The sequence below is a fragment of the Colobus angolensis genome, unplaced genomic scaffold (genome assembly GCF_000951035.1).
Source record: "Colobus angolensis palliatus isolate OR3802 unplaced genomic scaffold, Cang.pa_1.0 Scaffold28, whole genome shotgun sequence".
Taxonomy (NCBI): domain Eukaryota; kingdom Metazoa; phylum Chordata; class Mammalia; order Primates; family Cercopithecidae; genus Colobus; species Colobus angolensis.
The window spans coordinates 2,973,129-2,974,729 of record NW_012116043.1 but is presented as its reverse complement, the minus strand read 5'-3'; the positions used below and the strand labels follow the sequence as shown (position 1 = coordinate 2,974,729).

General features: G+C 63.3%; 1 protein-coding gene across 1 annotated transcript in view; it reads right to left on the bottom strand.

Annotated features, from left to right (window-relative positions):
- The window catches only part of DHX37 (DEAH (Asp-Glu-Ala-His) box polypeptide 37), a 51,318-nt gene that overhangs the window by 2,455 nt on the left and 47,262 nt on the right, over positions 1–1,601 (bottom strand). The window contains exons 19-22 of the mRNA XM_011948575.1: positions 1,440–1,554; positions 1,163–1,300; positions 863–957; positions 700–773 (exon numbers count right to left, since the gene is read on the bottom strand). Coding sequence (XP_011803965.1) covers positions 700–773; positions 863–957; positions 1,163–1,300; positions 1,440–1,554 — 422 coding nt within the window. The remainder of the gene's footprint in view (positions 1–699; positions 774–862; positions 958–1,162; positions 1,301–1,439; positions 1,555–1,601) is intronic.

Here is a 1,601-nt window from a genome sequence, read left to right as displayed (position 1 = left end):
TGCCCCACACCCCATCTTGAGTCCCTGGCACCTGCCTGCACCTTCAGGTCTGCCTCCAGTGCTCCAAGCCCCTGCACCACAGGCTCCGCCAGTCCCAGGAAGGGGGAGGTGTCTGTGGGTCTGGACCACAGGCAGGAGGAGAGCAGGAGGAGGAGGTGGAGGGCAAGGGTGAGCCCTGCAGCAGAGGTGGTGGGCGGGATGGGGCAGGGGTCTGCTCTGCTGGGAGGAAGTCCCCAGGGCCAGGATGCCTCCCACTGATACCTGGCAGCTCTCGGGGAGCTGCCCAGTGTCTCCCCTACCCCAGATTCATGCCCACCAAGAACATCAGCGTGTGACCTTATATGGAAAGAGGGTCATTGCAAATGACCTTTTAAGTGAAGGAGAGGTCACCCTGCAGTAGGCTGGACCCTGAATCCAATGACTCTTCCTTATAAGGAGAGGGCACAGGGAGAGGCCACATGAAGATAGAGGCAGAGACTGCAGTGACGTGGCCACAAGCCCAGGAGGCCAGCAGAGGTGAGAGGGACCCTCCCCGAAAGCCGCTGCACAGAGCGTGGCCCTGCAGCCTTCACAGCTGAGCACACGCTTCGGATCTTTTAAGCCTCCCCGTGTGTGGTGCTCTGTCCCGGCAGCCCTGGGGAAGTCATTCAGGCCTCCGACCCCTCCTGCCCACTGCAAGGCTCCCACTGAAGGCAGTACCTGGCCCACGTCTTCAGCATGGTGCTGGGGCTGGACAGCAGACAGCTCTGGTATGAGGCCAGCTTGCGGACGACCTGATGAGGGATCACAGGAAGGGGTGAGGCCCGGGCTGCTGCCGCCCACGGTACCTGAGATGAGGGCCTGGAGCCGCTGTGCCACCTACCTGTCCTTCCAGCAGGAACCGGGCAAAGTGCTTGTAGCGGTCAATGCCCTCTGGAAAATCCACCTCGATGGCAGGGAGCGGCCAGCCCACACGATCTGGAGGGCAGGAGTCAGTGAGCCAGGGACCCTCTTGTAGCTGACCGCCTGAGTCCCATCCCTGCCCCACCCAAGACACACACGTCCCGGGGCAGGGGACGGGGCCACGCGTCCGAGAAGTCCAGGGGCAGGGGACGGGGCCACGCGTCCGAGAAGCCCAGGGCTGCGGGAGGCTCAGGTTGCCTGGGACATCGCCCCAACTCACAGAACACGCTGGCTCGGTGACACAGCACCCGCCCCCGCTCGGGGCAGTAGGTAGGGGCTGGCTCCTCCAGGGGCTTGTCAAACTGGCAGTAAGAGGGCAGCAGGGCCGGGATCCACTGGACCTCCACGCTAGAGACGCCTGGGGGCCGGGGGAGGAAGCTGAGGTTACAGCGGCACCCTCCGTGGGAGGGGCTCCCATGTCTCTGCCCCAGGGTCCCAGCCACACCCCCATCAGAGCCACCATCGGGGGACAAGGGGCTGTCCCCAGGCCTCAGCACCTTTCATGTACATCTTGGTGGTCTCCACGATTTCCTGGTAGACCACAAACTCAGGGAGCTCTTTGAAAAGGACGGAGCTGGGATGGATGAAGACAGGGTCGTCGAGGAGAGGGGTCTGCAGAGAATGGAGAGTGATGTGGTCAGTAAGGAACCCAAGCCCAG